At 48.1% G+C, this 18,705-nt stretch overlaps 1 protein-coding gene across 1 annotated transcript in view; it reads right to left on the bottom strand.

Moving 5' to 3' along the window:
• CRYBG2 (crystallin beta-gamma domain containing 2) overlaps positions 1 to 18,705 on the bottom strand; it is a 467,695-nt gene that overhangs the window by 21,589 nt on the left and 427,401 nt on the right. The window contains exons 12-13 of the mRNA XM_086957632.1: positions 3,370 to 3,496; positions 81 to 223 (exon numbers count right to left, since the gene is read on the bottom strand). Of these exons, the coding sequence (XP_086813758.1) occupies positions 81 to 223; positions 3,370 to 3,496 (270 nt within the window). The remainder of the gene's footprint in view (positions 1 to 80; positions 224 to 3,369; positions 3,497 to 18,705) is intronic.

The following is an 18,705-nucleotide window of genomic DNA, read 5'->3' as shown; positions in this document are numbered from 1 at the left end:
AACTCTCATCTCGGAAGAAGGAAGAGCTCACACCCTCTCTTCAAACTCCCACAACCCTCCCTGCACACGTGAGAACTCACACGCCGCTGTGCACGAGGATGGACTGCGTGCTTGGCCCATAGCCCTCCAGTTCCACGTCAGGCAGCGCTTCGCAGATCTCCAGACTCGGGCCGTCCTCAAAGTCTGGCTCCGCGTACAGGACCAAGGCCGGCTCCGAGAAGTCCTACGAGGGAAGTGGAAAAGGATGGGTGGAAGCCACAGAAAATGAGAGGGCACGAGTTAGTCTAACAACCACATGGAGAAACAAGCACTGTGAAAGCCAGTCAGCCAGGCCCTAGCAAGCTGGTGCAATGGGTGCATCTTTTTCATTTTTTATTGGAAGCTTATGCCACAAAAATAAAATAAGAAAAAAAAACTGTGGCCTAAACTTGGTGGCCTTGTGCCGGTAATAAAACGTTTAGGGCCCGATGTACGACCATTTTATTTAGCGCCTCGCAATTTGCGACACATTGCGAGTTGCAAATTGCGTGGACCTAAATGAAATGTACAACAGTGTGTTTAGCACTGTTTGAGATTCTCAATAGGGTCACAAATTGCGAGGCTCACTAATATTAATGAGCCTCTCGCAATTTGTGAGCTTATTGGGAAGGCGAGCCCTCCCAGGGATGGTGGCCTGCCGAGCTCAGCAGACCACCATGTCTGGGACTGCTTTTTAAAAAAGAAGTTTTTTTTTAGATGCAGTCCGTTTTCCTTAACCCCTTTGACGCTCATGACGAGCTCAGCTCGTCATGAGTTACGCCTGTCGTACGCTCATGACGTGATGAGCTCGTCATGAACTGCAGGTTTTTTAAAAGTTCAGCGCACAGTAGGAAAACGGCTCGTGCGCATGGTGTTAAAGAAAACGGGGTACATTAAAAACAAAAAAAAAGAAACGTTTTTGTTTCATTTTTTAAGGGAAGGCAATGGTCCCTTGGACCACTGCCTATCCTTAAAAATAATTTTGCATGCATTTGCAAAAGGGAAGGGGTCCCCGGGGGACCCCTTCCCATTTGCAAATGCATTACCATCTACTTGAAGTAGGTGGTAATTGCGAGTGTTTTGTGACCGCAATTGCGTTTGCAAAACATTTGTACGTGGTTTTGAGACTCACTATTTGGAAGGGAACGTCCCTTCCAAAGAGTGAGTCGCAAAAAAATTGTGACTCTCTAAATAGGCTATGTACATGGCCCAATAGGTTTTTGCATGCGCAAACGGGTTCGCAAGGCTGTTTGCACATGCAAAAATGGGTCGTACATCTGGCCCATAATGAAAAAAAATAACCATTGTATATAATTTTATGGAACAGTATGACGGCTTTCCTGCAGGTATGTCTATTAGAACAAACACATGATTCCTTAATAGTTTTAATGGACATCAAAGGAAAATATTATTCTAATTGATTCAAAGAAATTACACTATTGATTCTGGAATTCAGAAATTGAATACATAGCTTAAACATAGAAAAATTACGGTAAAGCATAAAGAATAGAAAGAAAAAATTGTAAAGTAAAGTTCTGACCCTGGCACAGAGGTGCTCTTCTCTTTAGTTAGCTGTGCACATATGATAAGTCAAAATGCCAGCGCTCACAGTACAAGAGAGCCTGTGCTGGAGTGATTTGACCCATAGCCCCAGGCTATAAGCTGTTGAGGGTGGGAGCAAAATGCGAATGACAGTTAAACAGAAAAATGGATGAACAGGGCTGACTAAAGCTCATCAATGCATGTGAATATGCACATATTTTTTTTTAATGAGATGTGGCTGGCAAGACAGTTGAAGTTGTTCCTAAGCACACCTAACAAGCATTGGCCAAGTCAATCAGTCTGGCGTTGGGTGCAAGCCTTTTGGCTTTGTCATTGCTTGTTTTGTCATGGTTTTTGTAAATGGATATTGTTGAGCGAGCTTTTGAGTCCTCATCAATATTCCTTGGCACTGAAGCGAACTGCTTTGTGTATGGATGTGCTCTTGTGCAAGAGCAGAAGCCCTCTTCACTGACATGGAAGTTAGCCAATGCCAATGGTTGAAGTGGGATGACCCATTGCCACCTGCTGTATGCAGTAGCGAGGGTAAGAAAAATGTGAATGACACAACAAAAGATCAAGGGAAGAAGAGGGATGGCTTAAAGCCCCTATAAGCAGGGCTACTGGAAAAATGCAGCAAGAGAGGGCCAAATTAGGCGGCAGAGTTGAGTAAATTATGCACAAAAAAAGACAAATTATGCAGCATAATGCGACGCAAAGGGGCTCATAAATATGCCCCAGACTGATAGGGCAGGGCATCTTGAAACTACAAGCACCTGCACAGCTCATGGGGACCTGGAATCACTCTGCCGTATAACAGTGCTCACAGCGATGGGGTCATCTCCCGCACTGGATAACTGCATTTCACACAACGAGTAGACAGGTTCAGACTACCAGTAACAATACATGCATATCACACAGGGAGCAGGTACTGTCAGACTGTCGGTGACCGGCACACAAGAAGTAGACGCCTCCAAGCTGTGTCTGTCAATGACTGCACTTCTAGCAGAGAGCAGGAAGTGTCAGGCTGTGACTATACGCACTTTTCTCAAACTATGAACACCTGAACTTCTCATACAGAGCAGTATTGTCAGGCTGGCCAACCTGCAAACCTACACATACTCTGAGCAGGCACCTCTCCCTATGAGGAGCAAGAAGTCTGCACTTTTGCATTTGGAGTGGAGTGGTGTGGCTCACTGGTTAGAGGCAGCAGACCCGGAAGCAGTGAACGGCCCGGGACCAGGGTTCAATTCCTGACGCGGCAGGGTCGTGGACCAGGGTCAGCGGACTCGATAATTATCGCCTCGGTGCCTACTCTAACCAGGGATCACACTCGGCAACTCTGGGCATTAGCTTGCCTCATCTCTACAACGGCCCCCCACATTCGCCGGGGATGCCTGGTTTCACCTTGGAGATACCCAGTAGGGACCATATCACAGGGAAAGCCAGGACGGGTTCCCCAGCGGTCTACAGCACCACGACGCCTAAGGGCAGCAGTGCGCTTTACAAGACACATTACATTTCATTTCCACTTCAAGCCCTGGTACCACTTTAAAAGCTTAGGAGAGTAATACTCCGGTAGTAAAGTGTGTTCTGCACTAAAACAGTGGGGTAGCAGTTTAGGGCATCACAGGCAGTCACACTAAAACTTTTTGCAGATATTACCAGACAATAAAACCGAGACACATGAGGGTCCCATGCATCAGCAAGGACCTGGAATGGATCTGTGACAGGTGGAAACGTTTCAGTGCCAGTATTTGGTTTCTGATCACCACGAATTACCCCCCGCCCCCTGCTTTGCCCTGTACTCACTGTGCGAATTAGGCGGATGGACGTAAGCTCTGCGCTGATTCCGCCCCAGTCCTTCCAGTCCATGTATTCTCCTTCCTCTAAAAGGTACTGCTGCCCTCGGAACCCCTCCTTCTCGTATCCAACCCAGCTGTGGAGAAACAGACAGGCACAGGTCACTATGCAGAAGAGGCACAAGCAGAAAAATGCAGTATGCCTGTTTAATACACAATCATCAAAATACATTTGAAAACCCGGCATGTCGAAAAATATTTTGTGAGAAGTTTCTATTTATGAAAATGCCCAAAAATGATAAAAACACCACAGGAGCCAGCTTAAAATCATTTGATCATAAGATGAAAAACATTTTTTTTAAATGCTCACAAAAAACTCTAACTGTTCCAGAACAACTATTGGCGAAGCCATTAGGTCTTGTCTTCTTAATAGACATGCCCTGCTATTGGCTTTGCCATTGCTTGTTTGTTAAGCATTGTCCTTTCTCGCTGGAAGGACACAGAGAGTCCGCCTACCACCATTCAGATCTGCAGCCACGGAAGTCATCTGCGGCGTTCCTCAGGGCTCCTCGCTCAGCCCCACCCTCTTCAACGTCTACATGAGCCCCCTTGCGGCCATCGCACGCCAACACAACCTCAACATCATCTCCTACGCCGACGACACCCAGCTGATCCTCTCCCTGACCAACGACCCCGCCGCCGCCAGAACCAACCTCCACGAAGGGATGAAAGACGTAGCCGAGTGGATGACGACCAGCCGCCTGAAACTGAACTCAGACAAGACGGAAGTCCTCATCCTGGGCTCCTCGCCCTCCGCCTGGGACGACTCCTGGTGGCCCCCCGCCCTGGGCACCGCACCCAAACCGACAGACCACGCACGCAACCTGGGCTTCATCCTGGACTCCTCCCTCTCCATGACCAGACAAGTCAACGCCGTCTCCTCGTCGTGCTTCAACATCCTGCGCATGCTACGGAAGATCTTCCGGTGGATCCCCACCGAGACCAGGAAGACGGTCACCCAGGCCCTCGTCACCAGCCGACTGGACTACGGCAACGCCCTCTACTCCGGAACCACCGCCAAGCTCCAGAAGAGACTCCAGCGGATCCAGAACGCCTCAGCCAGACTCATCCTCGACATCCCCCGGAGCAGCCACATCTCCGGACATCTGAGAGACCTGCACTGGCTCCCCGTCAACAAGAGAATCACCATCCGTCTCCTCACCCACGCACACAAAGCCCTACACGACCAAGGCCCGAGCTACCTCAACAACCGCCTCAACTTCTACGCTCCCAAACGCCACCTCCGATCGACCGACCACGCCCTCGCCGCCGTCCCCCGCATCCGAAGAGAGACAACAGGAGGAAGGGCCTTCTCCTACCTGGCCGCCAAGACCTGGAACACCCTCCTGACCGACCTTTGCCTGACCCAAGACCACCTCTCCTTCAGGAAGAAACTCAAGACCTGGATGTTCGAGCAGTAGCGGCACCCCCCCGGCACCCCCCCCCCCCCAAGCGCCTTGAGACCCTCCGGGTAAGTAGTGCGCTCTATAAATGCCTTGATTGATTGACTGATTAAAAAAAATAATGTAAAACATTTCAAAATACTGGTGGAAAAGTAAATGCAAATCTTAAGATATCTCTAAACTGTCCATCGAATTCAATACATTTTAATCTTTAAAACCAGCATGGTTTATTTTTCAAATGTAATACATGGAACTCTGAACAGAATTTACAAAGAATAAGGAAATGCCAGAACTTAAAGTAATGCAAATGCCAGTCTAATATACTTTCCACAGGACTCAGGCCTAAAACAAATGCTTCTGTCCTTTAGTGCTCTGCAGCAGCCTAGGGAGCAGATATGCAGCATTCCCTCTCCCAGTACCATAAATGCTGTCTTTGTGTGCTGCGGCTTGGGCATTCATGTGAAATACAGGAAATAAAATAAAAACACCAAGTGAAGTATCTTCTGTAGTCAAACTTGGCAAAATTATACCTGTTGCTGTACTATTAAGGTTGAGGTGGGTAGTGTGAAGCACACCACTGAGAGCGTGGGGGCGTGATGTGAGGTGAAGTAACACAAACACTCACCTACTTCCACAGAGTGTTCAAAGAAAAAGAAAAAAGTAGTTCTCTGGTGTGGGTCATGGAAGGATACACGTCATCCAATCAAAAGGATGGTAAAGAAGCTATGTACCAGGGGGGTGACAAACGCAAGAAAGGGAAGGAAAGCCACGAAATTAGAAGCAAGCAAGTGAGATTGACAAGAAAGCCAAACAATAGTAAGCCATGGGCTGACCCAAAGGCCATTCAAGTATGATACTGTACAATATAGGTCATCGACAACAGACAGGTGAAGGGGGGGCCTAAAAATAGGGCATTGGAAGACTTGTTTAAAAGAAATTGAAAATTATGAAAACATTAAAAAATAAATAGAACTTTTATGTTGCCAGATCAAGCACTCTTCCACTGGGATATTATTTAAGTAACTATCATAGATAAAGGAATTCTTTGACTAGACATTATTTGAAGAATCCATTTCCACCATAACAAAAATTAGTCAACATTTGTTTCAGATCAGCTTATGCAATGCTCTGGTGCTTTCTTAGGGTCGTAAATGTTTGGAAAATCAAATATTATGTCTTATACTTTTTGGACCAGATGTACATAAGTGAGGGTTTGCGATTACCAAATAGCACATTTTTGCGATTCATTATTTGGTAATCGCAAACACCTATGTACGAAAGTGTACTTTACACTTTCTGGAATTTCCAATGGGTTGTAAATAGACTTACCTCATTAAAGTTCGTGAGGTAGGTCTTGATTTGCTACCTATTGGGAATCGCAAAAATCACAGGGAAGGTGGCCTGATTGATTGATTGATTGAATAAAATTTATACCGCGCAAACAATAACCCGAAGGCATCAAGGCACCTAACAAAAGAAATCATAAATGTAAGCACTACACCACTACAGATACGCCTGCACAAAGAGATGTGTTTTCAGAGCACTTCTTAATGCCTGAAGAGTGGGTAGGGATCTTATTTCCAGCGGGATGGCATTCCACCAGTTGGGCGCCAAGGTGGAGAAGGCCCTGCCACCCCATTTTGCTCTCCTGAAACGGGGGGTAGATAGGAGAAGTCTGCCAGAGGAACGCAGATCCCTAGAGGGAGTGTAGCGGGACAGGATGGATCCTACACCAGTGGGACTGTTTTTAGCTAAAGCCCTGTATGTCATACATAGGGTCTTAAAGTGAATGCGGTCCTCAACAGGAAGCCAATGCAAAAGCTTTCTGGCCGCTGTGGCTGAGGTGCGTTTAGGAAGATCCAGGACAAACCTGGCAGCGGCATTCTGGACTACGTGCAAGCGCTGCAGTAGACTCTTATTCTTTCCCGCATACAGCGCATTGCAGTAGTCCAGCCGGGAGCCAATGAGGGCAACAGCAAGCTGTTTCCTTGCCTGTAGGGATAGGTAATGCCTGATCCTCCTCAAGACATGAATAATTCCCCAGCAGGTGGAGATGGTTCTGCTGACCTGTTTACCCATGTTAAGGGCAGGATCAATCATAACCCCAAGATTTTTTTGCAGAGGAGGTAGGGGTGGGACAGGCTCCTAATGAGTCTGGCCACCAGCAGGATGACCATGTGTCATCTTTCCCTCCAAACACCATTACCTCCGTCTTCTCTCCATTTAGTTTCAGCGAATTAAGGATCATCCATTGAACGACTGCCTCCATACAAGATCTAAAATTGGAGGCAGTCGGGACGCTAGACTGGGAGAGAGAGACAAGGATCTGGGTGTCATCCGCATAGGAAACTATCTCCATCCCAAAGGATCTAATAAGCCTGGCAAGTGGGGTCACATAGATGTTAAATAGGGTCGGACTAAGAGCCGACCCCTGGGGGACCCCACATTGCACAGGAAGGGATGGAGATAGGTACTCCCCCAACTTCACTCTTTGCTCTCGATGATTGAGGAAAGAAGTGAGTAGATCTAGAGCTGCACCTTGCACCCCAATCTCCCTCAGCTGAGATGTTAATACTGAGGGAGAAAGGGTATCAAAGGCCGCCGTCAGATCCAGAAGGATCAGAAGGGTGGTCTGGCCCTCATCAACGCGTGTGCGGATATTGTCCAACACTATGGTGAGGGCCGACTCAGTGCTGTGTTCCCTCCTGAAACCATGTTGAGAGGAGTCAAGACAGGCCGACCTCTCTACAAAAGCAGCAAGATGCGTGTTAAGATGCGCTTCTAACATCTTTGCTGGAGCCGGAGGTTTTTTAAAACCGACGGATCCAGGGAGGCCTTTTTTAAAAGAGGTTTTACCACCGCACTTTTCCATTGGGTGGGGAAGAGGCCATCTCTCATGGCTCTGTTCATGATATCAACCAGAGGAGGCAGGAGAGTTTCCCTGCACTGTTTAAGGATCCTGAGGGGGCACACATCCAGAAGAGAGCCCGATTTAGTTTTATTAAGGAGGCTATCCAAATCCTCTAAAGAAAGTGGGGGGGAAGGAATCTAAAATTCCCAAAGGAAGTTTTTCAGCCGGGGCGTGGTCCATAGCCCCTAAAGCAGGGGGCCCACTCATAAGAGATTTTTGCAGCTCCAAGGCAGAGTAGATATCTAATATTTTTGCCTGGATGAAAGAGGCAATGTTGTTACAAAGCTCTTGGGATGCTACTACAGGATCTGGGGTTTGGAGGGTTATAAGTGAATCTACAACCCTAAAGAGCTCTCTTGGGGAGGACAATGAAGTTGTCAAGGCCGTAAAATGCTCTTGTTTGGCCTTTATGATTTCAGCCTTATACTTCCTCAACAAAGTCTTATGGATGGGTGGATGGATGGATGGGTTTTATGAGCTTACTTATCTTTTAGGTCCCATCCAGAGTGCCAGAGGCGCTCCCGCCTCCTTACCTCCTATCTCAGGAGTCTAAGGTGTTCCGAAAACCAGGGGGCTGAGGGCCTTTTTCTGGCACGGCGGCCGGGTTGGAACGGGGCTAATTCATCTAGTGCCTCAGTCATGGTTCTTTCAAACTGCAAGACAGCTGTAGAAACACTTTCTTCTTGAGGTAAACACAAATTGGGTGCCCACGGGGAGAAGGAGCTGTTTGAGATATCCTTGAAGTTCCTACGAAGTTCTTGTTTGCTGGGTGTATTTATGGGCGCATAGATGAGCGGACAGATTAGCTCAAATGGAACGGCCAGATGATCAGACCATGACAGAGGAATAGAGTCCTTGATCGTCAACCTCTCGTCATTGGAAAAAATTCCATTGAGCGTGTGCCCAGCTCGATGAGTAGCCCCTTTAACCAGCTGGTCAAAGCCACAAGCTGACATGACATCCAACAAGGAGATGGTATCCTTGATGTCGTGCCTCTCTAAATGGAAATTAAAATCTCCTAGAATCGTAAAGTCTTTTTGACCAAAATAGGGTTCTAGGACGTGGAGCAGCCGTTGCCCAAAATCAGTTTGTGGGCCAGGAGGGCGGTATGCCAGGATTCCATTAAGGAGGGCTCTGTGGCCACTTTTTATGGAAAAGGAAAGTGCTTGAAAGCTGTCCTTTGGGTCAGAAATAGCAACAGTGTGGCAGTGGAAATGATCCCTATAAAGAATTGCTAGCCCTCCTCCCACCGGCCCAGTCTATCTTGCCGAGCCAAGCAATATCCTTCCGGGATTGCTTCAATGAGATCTGGACCGGAAGAGTCCTTTGCCCAGGTTTCCGTAACAAAGACCAGGGAAGGCTTCCTATCTGATATAAATTCCCTAAACAAAATGTTATTTTTAATGAGCGAGCGGGCATTAAGGAGAATACAGTCTTCCTTCCCTGCCCTAACTCCAGGAAAGGTGAGTTGTTTAGGCCTATGCCTGGATGGTAGGGAGGTGGAGCTTACCGTGTTTGAAGTCCAGCAACCACATAATAGAGGGCGTAAAAGATCGTCAGGAGAGCAGGTATGTGAACATGTGCGCCTCAGGGGTTTAAACTCGAGCAGAGTCTGAAGGGTATATCTAAAATGCGGGGAGTTAGAGGTATCAATACCAAGCGTCCAGCTGTCCAGCCCGTCCTCAGCGCGGACGGGCGCAGACGGGCTTGACTCTGGCGTGACTCCGGCGTGGCTGCGGCGCACACGCAGCGCGCACACGCTGCGCGCCATAGTACCCGGTTTAAGTAGGGCTCTAGCCAGTCCACCTGACTGCTAGAGCGCCGTTCAGTGCAGCGCTTCCCCAACACCCACCCAAGATGGCGCCCACCTAAATCTGGAGGCGAGGGACCGGCCCGCCAAAGTAGCGGTGAGGGTACAATTAGCGTGAGGCAATGCGGGCAGTATCAATGCAGGATTAATACCAGGGGAAAACTAAGTGCAACCGAAAATTAAAACAAAAGACCAAAATGGGAAATTTTAAAATACACGAGCGTCCTAGTGCAGGCGTAAATAAAGCGGCAATGAGCCTGAGCAGGAAGAGGCTACCTTCTGCCTTCTTTAAATAGAGCCCGAAGCAGCCTCTAGCCAGTCCACCTGACTGCTAGAGCGCCGTTCAGTGCAGCGCTTCCCCAACACCCACCCAAGATGGCGCCCACCTAAATCTGGAGGCGAGGGACCGGCCCGCCAAAGTAGCGGTGAGGGTACAATTAGCGTGAGGCAATGCGGGCAGTGTCAATGCAGGATTAAAACCAGGGGAAAACTAAGTGCAACCGAAAATTAAAACAAAAGACCAAAACGGGAAATTTTAAAATACACGAGCGTCCTAGTGCAGGCGTAAATAAAGCGGCAATGAGCCTGAGCAGGAAGAGCCTACCTTCTGCTTCTTTAAATAGAGCCCGAAGCAGCCTCTAGCCAGTCCACCTGACTGCTAGAGCGCCGTTCAGTGCAGCGCTTCCCCAACACCCACCCAAGATGGCGCCCACCTAAATCTGGAGGCGAGGGACCGGCCCGCCAAAGTAGCGGTGAGGGTACAATTAGCGTGAGGCAATGCGGGCAGTGTCAATGTGTGATTAAAACCAGGGGAAAACTAAGTGCAACCGAAAATTAAAACAAAAGACAAAAACGGGAAATTTTAAAATACACGAGCGTCCTAGTGCAGGCGTAAATAAAGCGGCAATGAGCCTGAGCAGGAAGAGCCTACCTTCTGCCTTCTTTAAATAGAGCCCGAAGCAGCCTCTAGCCAGTCCACCTGACTGCTAGAGCGCCGTTCAGTGCAGCGCTTCCCCAACACCCACCCAAGATGGCGCCCACCTAAATCTGGAGGCGAGGGACCGGCCCGCCAAAGTAGCGGTGAGGGTACAATTAGCGTGAGGCAATGCGGGCAGTGTCAATGCGGGATTAAAACCAGGGGAAAACTAAGTGCAACCGAAAATTAAAACAAAAGACCAAAACGGGAAATTTTAAAACACACGAGCGTCCTAGTGCAGGCGTAAATAAAGCGGCAATGAACCTGAGCAGGAAGAGCCTACCTTCTGCCTTCTTTAAATAGAGCCCGAAGCAGCCTCTAGCCAGTCCACCTGACTGCTAGAGCGCCGTTCAGTGCAGCGCTTCCCCAACACTCACCCAAGATGGCGCCCACCTAAATCTGGAGGCGAGGGACCGGCCCGCCAAAGTAGCGGTGAGGGTACAATTAGCGTGAGGCAATGCGGGCAGTGCCAATGCGGGATTAAAACCAGGGGAAAACTAAGTGCAACCGAAAATTTAAACAAAAGACCAAAACGGGAAATTTTAAAACACACGAGCGCCCTAGTGCAGGCGTAAATAAAGCGGCAATGAGCCTGAGCCTGGGCCTGCTGAGGTCACAATGTCTGTGATTGGTTTTTTAATGCAACCATTTTTCCTTAAAGGAAAACAAGATACGTTTCAAAAAAGAAAAATGAAAAGTTTTCTTTTCATTTTTCAAGAGCAGGCAGTGGGTCTACTGTCTGCTCCTAAAAAAATGATTTTACAATCTTTCACAAAGGGGAAGGGGTCCCCCAGGGACTCCTTTCCATTTGCGAATGGTTTGCCACCTACTTGAAATAGGTGGCAAAAATAAATACAAATGTTTTGTGACTGCATTTTTGTAACTAAACATTCACATACACCACTGTGGTTGGGTATTAGGAAGGGAACCCCTAAACACGCTCCTTCCTAATACCGAATCACAAACCCAATTTGTGATTTGGTAAAAGGTTACTGAATCACAAATTGGGCCTTTGTACATTAAAAAAATGCCTTTTTTGTTCGCAAATGGCTCATTTATTTGAATCAGGCCTTTTGTGAACAAAAAAAAGGTTTGTACATCAGTCTCTTAGACTTTAAGTGCGGCTACACGGGGTGGGTTTAAATTAACCAATATTCAGTCTCCCAGTCTTGTAGGTTTTGGATGCAACATGCTAACACAGGGCAGACGCAGACCACAGGATATCCACCACAAATAGATCGAAGGATGAATACAGGTTTAATTTAAATCTTTCCCTTATGGATGAGGGACTTCAAAACACTCTTAGCATTTATTAATCAATGTACAGCTCTTATATAATGTGGCCTATTAAGTAAGACAGAAATGCATAAACTAACACTATGTTTCCATGTAGCCAATTTCTTTGAGGGTTAACATTTACACAACTATAATGCTTCAGGTGACTGTCATTGAATAGCTCCTCATAACTCCACCCCCTTTTTTAGCATGTATCCCCAGTTAGAAGTTGCCTGTAGTATTTTTTCCATTTCCAGTACTGAGGTCACCTTCCTCCTGTCCTCTTTCAACTGTTTCGTTTTTGCGCATACTCCTAGATATACTCACAGGAGAGCCCCGGCACTTTTTATTTTACAAATTAACCACTGGGAAAGCAGGAGTAAAGCTGTAAACCAGGCAGGGTCTACGGTCCTTATGTAATGGCCCCTCTCTAGCTTGCTGTAGGAACAAGCATTGGAAATGCAATAGGTCTCGCACCATTAGAGTTAGTGCTTTTAGAATTGTTTATGGGTTTTTTTTGTAAATGTTTAGCATTTTTGTTTCCTGTAGCCAATGCTAAAGTATTACAAATAAAAAAAGCCATAAACATTTCTAAAAGCTCTAACTGAAATGGTCTGAGAACTATTGCACTGTGTGAGGGTGAGGGTGAGTGAGGGTGAGGGTGAGTGAGGGTGAGTGAGGGTGAGGGTGAGTGAGGGTGAGTGAGGGTGAGGGGTTGAGGGTGAGTGAGGGTGAGTGAGGGTGAGTGAGGGTGAGTGAGGGTGAGTGAGGGTGAGTGAGGGTGAGGGGTTGAGGTTGAGGGGTTGAGGTTGAGGGTGAGTGAGGGTGAGGGTGAGTGAGGTGTTGAGGGTGAGTGAGGGTGAGTGAGGGTGAGTGAGGGTGAGTGAGGGTGAGTGAGGGTGAGTGAGGGTGAGTGAGGGTGAGTGAGTGAGGGTGAGTGAGGGTGAGTGAGGGTGAGTGAGTGAGGGTGAGTGAGGGTGAGTGAGGGTGAGTGAGGGTGAGTGAGGGTGAGTGAGGGTGAGTGGTTGAGGTTGAGGGTGAGGTGTTGAGGGTGAGTGAGGGTGAGTGAGGGTGAGTGAGGGTGAGTGAGGGTGAGTGAGGGTGAGTGAGGGGTTGAGGTTGAGGGTGAGGTGTTGAGGGTGAGTGAGGGTGAGGGTGAGTGAGGGTGAGGGTGAGTGAGGTGTTGAGGGTGAGTGAGGGTGAGTGAGGGTGAGGGGTTTTGGGTGAGTGAGGGTGAGGGGGAGTAGTTGAGGCTGAGTGAGGGTGAGAGTGAGGGTGAGTGAGGGGTTGAGGGTGAGGGGTTGAGGGTGAGTGCGTGAGGGTGAGGGGTTGAGGGTGAGTGAGTGAGGGTGAGGGGTTGAGGGTGAGTGAGGGTGAGTGAGGGTGAGGGGTTGAGGGTGAGAGGGGTTGAGGGTGAGGGGTTGAGGGTGAGTGAGGGTTTGAGGGTGAGGGGTTGAGGGTGAGTGAGGGTGAGGGTGAGGGTTTGAGGGTGAGGTGTTGAGGGTGAGGGGTTGAGGGTGAGTGAGGGTGAGGGGTTGAGGGTGAGGGGTTGAGGGTGAGTGAGGTTGAGGGTGGTTGAGTGAGGATGAGTGAGAGTGAGGATGAGTGAGGGGTTGAGGGTGAGGGGTTGAGGGTGAGTGAGTGAGGGTGAGGGGTTGAGGGTGAGTGAGGGTGAGTGAGGGTGAGGGGTTGAGGGTGAGTGAGGATGAGTGAGAGTGAGGGTGAGTGAGGGGTTGAGGGTGAGGGGTTGAGGGTGAGGGGTTGAGGGTGAGTGAGGGTGAGGGTGAGTGAGGGTGAGTGAGGGTGGGTGAGGGGTTGAGGGTGAGTGAGGATGAGGGGGAGTAGTTGAGGCTGAGTGAGGGTGAGTGAGAGTGAGGGTGAGTGAGGGGTTGAGGGTGATGTATGTTTGCCACCAAACTCCCCAGGCCACTAACGCTCGGACGTCCCATGCAGCTTAAATGGTGCGAAGTGAGTTTACAAGCGCACGAGGCCAAGGTATTATGGGGCTTATTTAGAAGCCCCTTGCGCTGCCGGTGGGTCTCTTGTAATGTGTGGAAAGGTGACGAACCGGCGGCGCAAGAGGCTTGCACATAAGCCCCCCATGTATGTAATACATTCATCCCAGAATGCGTGTGCTCAAACACCGGCAGAGCAAAAGCAGAACTGTAGAGGGAAGAGAGGGGAGGGGGGAGGAGAAATGCGACACGGCGGGAAGGGGAGGGGGCGGAGCGGGTTAAATTAAACAAACAAGACGGACGGAGGAGAGGGGAGGGGGGAGGAGAAATACGACACGGCGGGGAGGGGGCGGACGCCGGAGGGTGGTCCGTGGAGAATTTGGAGATTATTGAAAGCATGGCGGCGCCCCCAGATGTTCTTGTTCTGCGTACAGTGTTGTGGACGCGCAAATATCAGTAACTGCAAAAAATAAAAGTTGCTACTTGCAAAATGCTTTAACACTATGCTCAAGAAAACATACTGTAGCACTAGTCAATAAATGTAAAGGTAAATAAGAGTTGTTCCCGCCATATTTCATCAAGGGGTCTGATGCTACCTACCTGGACACCGTGTTTCATACACCTTCAGTGAATTGACTTCAGATGTTTAAGCCTGAAATAGGACTGTTCCTAGAGTCCACATCAAAAGAGAGTAACAAAATGACATCATCGCGCAGAGACGTGTGTAACCCCATTGATCCAATCCGAAGCAGTAACTAGACCTCTCACTGCTGGTGGTAGACTGTGACGGGATACTATATTGTATTGACCTTCTGGTAATTCAAGAATGATTATGAGCATGCACATTATTTTGTGAACAAGGTCTAGTTTGTGATTTCTAGTTAGACAGGAAAAAGGATGCATAAAAAACATTGGTGATCGTCTAATAACCAGTAAGCAACAAAATGGTTTTTGATTTGAAATTTTACGCACTTTTTGTGGTCTAAATATTTTTAATGGGTTTTGTACATAGAAAAAATGACAGAACACAAGTATCAGTATTTACATTGCCCCTTAGAAGAGGCTAACATAGCTAGCTGTATCCTGTAAATAACAGTGGGCGTAGGCTGTCCAAATAATAGAATACTGGAGGGAGCAGGGAAAATTCAATATCTCTCGTAAGCAATTTTCCCTCAAGGTAGTCTGATGTAGTTTGGTTAAGAAGCTGAAGAGAATACAACAATACGCTGAACAGTGAGTGGGGAAGTAAACAGCCGGAAATACGTGAATTGCTCACGGCAGCAGCGGCGGTGTTGTTTTTGGCATATGCTGCGCGGCAACAACGTTGTTGAAAGTGTTTGCGGTAGCATTTTCTTACTATGTGTTATTCCTGCTAAAAAAAAAATGTATTTTCTAGTGTGCTGCCAGAAATATCAAAAAATAGCTAATACATTTAGACGGGTAGGGAGAGGCGGCGGGAAGGGGAGGGGGCGGAGCGGGTTAAATTAAACAAACGAGACGGAGGGAAGAGAGGGGAGGGGGGAGGAGAAATGCGACACGGCGGGAAGGGGAGGGGGCGGAGCGGGTTAAATTAAAGAAACAAGACGGACGGAGGAGAGGGGAGGGGGGAGGAGAAATGCGACACGGCGGGAAGGGGAGGGGGCGGAGCGGGTAAAACAAGACGGACGTGCACGCGCTTTTAAGCTCAATGCGCATGCGCATTGAGCTTAAAAGTCACGGGCACTGCAAGGAATCGCCACGATTCCTTGCAGTGGATAAAGAGTGGATAAGCCCCCATAGTCTCGCTTGCTCGATGCGCATGCGCATCGACAGGCGAGACCTAATAAATCATGTGCGTCCTTCTCCCTCGCTTATCTCACTCTTCTGTGGCACACGAGAAGCACGAGCCGCCAACACAAACACACAAACCGCATGTGGCGTTCAGCAGCAGCCTGCTTGTTATTCTTAGACATAAGTCACTTGTTTACAGAACAAGCTTTCGCTTTTCAACTGCTAACTGCCCTTGGGACAGAGGCTAAGTGTATACATGTATAAGCAAAGGTGTGCTGTACGGTAAGAGCATCCCACGGCCAGACCTGAATGAAATACTGAGACGGCTGGGGCAGAGTCAGACACATGACACGCTCACTACATAGAGGATGGATGAGGGAAGGGAAGAACAGGGAAGGGGAAGGGAAAGAGAAGGGAAGCAAAGCAAGACAGGGTGATCAAGCGAGAAAGGCGGTGGCAGACAGAAAGGAATCAGGGGCGGCTCTAGGCTCATGGTGGCCCTGGGCAGGGAGCATAGGTAGGGGGCCCCGGAAGAGGTGGTCCGGGCGGGGCAGAGCACGGAGGCCATTGAAGAGGGGGAGGAGGGGGGGGGGGGGTCAGGGTGTTTGGAAGTGGAACAGAGCCAGAGGCCACCAAATCCCTGCCAGGGGCCGCCACACCATCCTCAGAGGATTATTATATTAAGGATATATATTGGCGTGGTGGCCCCTGGGATCTGGTGGCCTGTGCAGGTGCACAGCTTGCACATGCCTAAGGCCGCCCCTGAAGGAATAGATCAAAAGAGATATAGGTGGAGGGAAGAAAGAGAATAGGAATGTGGATAAAAATGGACAGCAAAGATAGAGAAAAGGGTGCACGAGGAGCAGAGAGCAGAAGAGAGAGTAGGGTCAAGAGAGAAAGACAGGGGAGAGGAAAAAAAAAGAAATGCGTAAGGAAGAAGTGGGAAGGGGAGAAATTGAAAAAGAGAGGCTGAGAGAGAGAGAAAGAAATAAAAAGGAGAGATAGATGGAGAATGAAGAGAGTTGGAGAGAAAGACAGATCGAGAAAAACTGTAAGAGTAGTCAGTCAGTCAATAATCTTTATTCGATCTTAAAAAGATCATATAAGCACAAGATGAAAACAGTACAGTAAAACATATAGATAAAAAACAAAAATCCTAAATAACGTCTCTTGATAACATTCTCAGTTCATTAATGTTAGATAAGAACATTAACATCAAATCAATCCATCACATTCAACATGTCGAATTAAAAGAGAATATAAAACTGTCCCTTAAACGTCACAGCTTCTCTACTAACTCCCCTCCATTGATTTCTGCTGGGGATGGGGATCTTGAGAAAGCAACACACACTATGACAAATATCTGGACTGTTTCACATTTGAAAGAAAGTTAAAGCTACTCTACGTTTCTGAAAGGCTACCTTTTTTTTAGTGTAGGTTTGAGACACAGCTGAAAAAAACTTACGATAGAGCCCACAGAAAATTAGTAAGCAAGAAAGAGAGTAACTGCTATGTGAGTGTTTTTGGGCTTTGATTTTCCTTTTTGCATTCTGCATTTCATTTAACATCTCTGGCAAAAAGACCAGCTGTGCTTCCAGGCCTAAATGTGCATCATTGCGGGTGAGCCCTTGGAACTGGAGTGGAATTGTTAAATGTGTCTCTATTTTTGGACCAGAATACTTTCACCATTTTTGTATCTATTGGGACAAACGTGCCAACATGCACACGTCCAATCTACTTCCGCTTTGAAACAAACGTGCCATTGTAAGAGTAATTCTGCAGCGGTGGGAGGAATTGAAGATTATTCCCCAACTAAGAAATGGAGTTATGAGTTCCCAGATTTCTACCAAAAGAATATTTTATGTGCTGAATGGTACTGAGGAGAACAATCAACGACAAAGCCAATAGGTCTCACCTTCTGGAGTAATTGGCTTTGCCAATGGTTTTTTTAGCACAGCATCCCGATGATGTGAGTATGGCTAAAGAGGAATTTTTAAAAAGCCTGTGACGCGACTGGGCACAGCATTTTGTGTTCACACTCACCATGCATGCAACAGAGAGGCACGCAAGCCACACTGGGGCATGGGACAACATTGAGGACATGGGTGGGGGAAGCAACATAGAGTGCTTGGATGGAGGGGGGCAACGTGGAGGGCTTGTTGTAAGAGAACAGCACAGAGAGAGAACAACATGGAGTGTTGGGGGTTGGGTGAAGAAAAGCAAATGGGCGGGAGAGCAATGTGGAGCTGGGGGAGACGAACAAAGACAAGAAAGCAAAGCAGGTGAAGGGATGCACCCGTGGACGATCGCATCATTGAGGTGGACGAGGGCGAAGAACAGGGGTAAGAGCAGCTGAGGGGTGAAAGAGAGGTACGAGAGAGGAACAGTTAAGAAAATACATACACTCTTGTGGAGTGCTTAAATAAACAGAAAAAGTAGTGCTTTAAAGGTGAGCAGTGGAAGGGTGCAATTAATGCACACTAATAAGAATCAAACAAAGGTGAGTGACAATAAAGCCAACCAATAATAAGCAAAGGGTGGCACTAAGCTCACTGTAAGCTCACAATATATCTTTCGCAAACAGACAGTTGGTGATGTCTGGCTTGCAAGACCTACACACTATGCAACCTACTGAATCAAGTTGTGCAAGTACTCTCTTCAAACTACAGTCCACCAGAGGGAATTCTTATAGAAAGTGTCCCGAGGGTGTAATAGCTGTGTGCACCCACTTTGTGTGCCCCCAGGGCACTCTCGTATGACAAACGCCTCTGGTATTACAGATGCTTGTGTGGCCCCTTATCCCCTTATGTAATACGGATAGGACTGGTGCACATGTAGCGCCAGCGCTATCATCAGAGGGCAGTCCCTCATTTGCATTGGGCGTGGCCCAATGCTAATGAGGAAACCACTTTGCCCACGCAGCATTATGGATGCGGGCACAGAGGCAAACATGCCTTTAGGAGGCGTACAGAAAGTGCACCAAAAAAAGCTGGCGCCTCCTAATTCAGTCCTCTGGAGAAAAGAAAGGGAGTCCCATGGACCACCCAGACATCCCCTTGCAGGTGGGTGCATTCACACACTGTACCCGCCTGCTCTACTCTTGAAAGTGCAGGCGGCATGTGCACTGTGAAACACAGAGTGGCTTTGAAGCAGCCGCTCTGTATTTCACTTGAATGAGTTGCCCCT

Source organism: Lissotriton vulgaris, chromosome 2_1 (genome assembly GCF_964263255.1).
Source record: "Lissotriton vulgaris chromosome 2_1, aLisVul1.2, whole genome shotgun sequence".
NCBI classification, from domain to species: domain Eukaryota; kingdom Metazoa; phylum Chordata; class Amphibia; order Caudata; family Salamandridae; genus Lissotriton; species Lissotriton vulgaris.
The sequence above is the reverse complement of the archived record's forward strand: the minus strand, read 5'-3'. Positions and strand labels throughout refer to the sequence as shown.